Source organism: Protomyctophum parallelum (genome assembly GCF_964188405.1).
Source record: "Protomyctophum parallelum genome assembly, chromosome: 1".
NCBI classification, from domain to species: Eukaryota; Metazoa; Chordata; class Actinopteri; order Myctophiformes; family Myctophidae; genus Protomyctophum; species Protomyctophum parallelum.
Genome location: NC_139697.1, coordinates 90,520,554 through 90,523,067, shown reverse-complemented (window position 1 = coordinate 90,523,067; position 2,514 = coordinate 90,520,554). Strand labels below are relative to the sequence as shown.

General features: G+C 40.7%; 1 protein-coding gene across 1 annotated transcript in view; it reads right to left on the bottom strand.

Moving 5' to 3' along the window:
- The window catches only part of LOC310855471 (rap guanine nucleotide exchange factor 6-like), a 210,267-nt gene extending 209,714 nt beyond the window's left edge, over positions 1 to 553 (bottom strand). The window contains 1 exon segment of the mRNA XM_083760492.1: positions 133 to 553. Within this exon segment, the coding sequence (XP_083616618.1) occupies positions 133 to 213 (81 nt within the window). The 5' untranslated portion in view covers positions 214 to 553.
- Positions 554 to 2,514: the final 1,961 nt, after the last annotated feature.

The following is a 2,514-nucleotide window of genomic DNA, read 5'->3' as shown; positions in this document are numbered from 1 at the left end:
CTCCTACACAGATACATATTGGAACTTTGGAAGCAAAGCAATTTGACACAACAAACAACCACACCACAGTGAAGCAGCAGTTTGCAGCAGTTCAGTTAGCACAGCAGTTAGCAACACATGCTAAACGTTTACCTCTGCGGTCCGCAGGGAGGGCGGTTTCTTCAAAGCTTGTTTGAAAGAACTTTCCATCGCTCCTCCGGTCATTTTCATCATAACTTCGTAGCTTTAAAAAAAAAGGTTTAAATCCTCGGGGCAAAAAAATGTATAACTCACTTGAGTGAGTGAGAGAGGGGAAAAAAAACTCACTTTCACTTCTCGTGTCCTCTCCCCAATCTATAATCCCGTTTGACACTCACATCCCGACACTCCAGGACAGAAACGAACCTTACGGACTGGAGCTCTTCAGAGTTACTGCACAGAATAAAGAGCATCTGTCACGCTGAAGTGGGAACTAACGACGTGGAAACTGTCATGAAACCTGTACATCTTTGGTGGCACGAAATAATCTCCACTCTTTTCGGTTATTTCGGTAGCTTCTCTTCTTGATCCAGGAGTTGGGCTTTTTTTTTGTTTTTTTTTTAGATCCCTCCCAAAGAGTTGACGACATCTGTCTGCTAGCCGCAGCTCAGTGGTCCCTCCCTCCCTCTCTCGTCCCCTCGACTCCTCCTCCTCACCTCACGCCTCCTTTCCTTTCCTGCCTCCTCCTCATAGATGCATATTATTTGACCGGCGTTTGACAGCACGCCACTCCGTAATAATAATAATAATAATAATAATAATAATACTTTTTGTGTCGGTATTAAACAGCCTAGTTGATTTTAAAATCATAATTATTATTTATTATTAAAAAATATATGTGTGTGTGTGTGTGGGGGGGGGGGGGGGCACTGCTTTGCATATCATAATCATCATGCAGTTGTTGTCTGGCGGTGTTTGACCCAGGCTGTCCCTGACGGTCTGACGGTCTGACCACACCGCAAGTTAACCGCATAGGGTTTGACTGACATGACACGGTACCTGTTGCGTAACTCTCCTCCGCGTGGTCTGACAGGAGGAGGGTGCAGATAAAAAGGTAACGCATCCCCACTGGGGGCGGAAATGAGGCAATGTTGGATCATTAACATGATCCTATTATGAACTCATGGCTTTTATATCATTGGAGAAATCATCCCTATAGGCTATAGCTTTCTTTACCCCCGAAGAGCTCAGCTGCTTTCCCAAAAGATAGCTTCTGGGAACTCAGATTATTACTAGGCCGCAGACCTACCCCGAAGCTGAAAAACAGAATAGCCTATAATCTTTCATTTAATGTCAGGGAACAAAGCTGGAACTGCTCCCGTATAATTAGATTCATAGAGGAAGGAGTGTTTGAGTTCCTATTACATGCATGCATCCAAAAATAACGAAATAGAAATGGTGATGATTAAAATCCTCATAACATATAGCCTACTGATTTCTGTCCTTTGAAAAACAGTCTCCTTTTCATGCTAATCTAAAAAAAAGTAAAACATTTTCACAGTGTAGATTCTCTCTAATAAACAGAGACACCAGTGTAGTGTAACCATAATTATCAAGTGATTTCTAAATTAGAATACAGGTATGAAGTATTCAATCAATGTTTTAGTCAGGTTTAATATAGGACAGTGGTTCTCAACCAGTGGTCCGAGGACCACCAGTGGTCCTTGAGGTGGGCGGGTTCCAGGTGGTCCCCAGATAAATGATGGAGAGTTGGTAACCAAACGGACGCTTATAGATCTGAGGTCTCTTAACTTTTGAGAGCCTCAAACTAAACCAAATGGGCCCGTACAGGTCCAATTGGTTTCATGTTACACTCTCAAAAGTTAAATTATTGTTAAACATCTGCATTACTTCATTTACAAGAAGTCTACACAATATTAGGGAATGAGTTGTTATTTTCATCAACATTTGCCAAAGCATGGAATTGTAGACAAAATCTTAACCAAAGACAACAAAGTATTCTTTAGGTCTGAGAGGCTGAATCCCATCACATGGCTCAAATTCCGAATAAATAATGGACCTTGAAATGAAAAGGGTTGAAAAGCCCTGATCTAGCAACCTATTCTTAATGGTTTAAGAAATTGTAAAGTGGTCACTGATTTGATAAATTCTCTGGATAAAAAGCAGCACCTTGTCTCTCTTTTTATTTATCTTATTCTTTCTTTCTTTAGAGTCATCAGTTTTTTGATAGAAACTACCTGTCTGAGAACACAGTATAGGCAATGTTTGAACTGTCCAGAATGGGGACCCACATGGCTTCATTCTTGGACCTGTTTTATTTACGATTTTTTAATAATGGCAAAAATGCAGATTTTAATTTTTATGTAGATGACACACTGTGACGTCCATGCAGTCTGCTTTTGATATTACACAGGCTCAGCTCAGCTGTATAGGTTGAAGCTTATTTTAAGTGCTGACGAACTAAGTTGATGCTTTACTTTACTATAAGAAAACACTGCAGACCCTAACTACAGTAAGTCTAGCTTACTATACAAG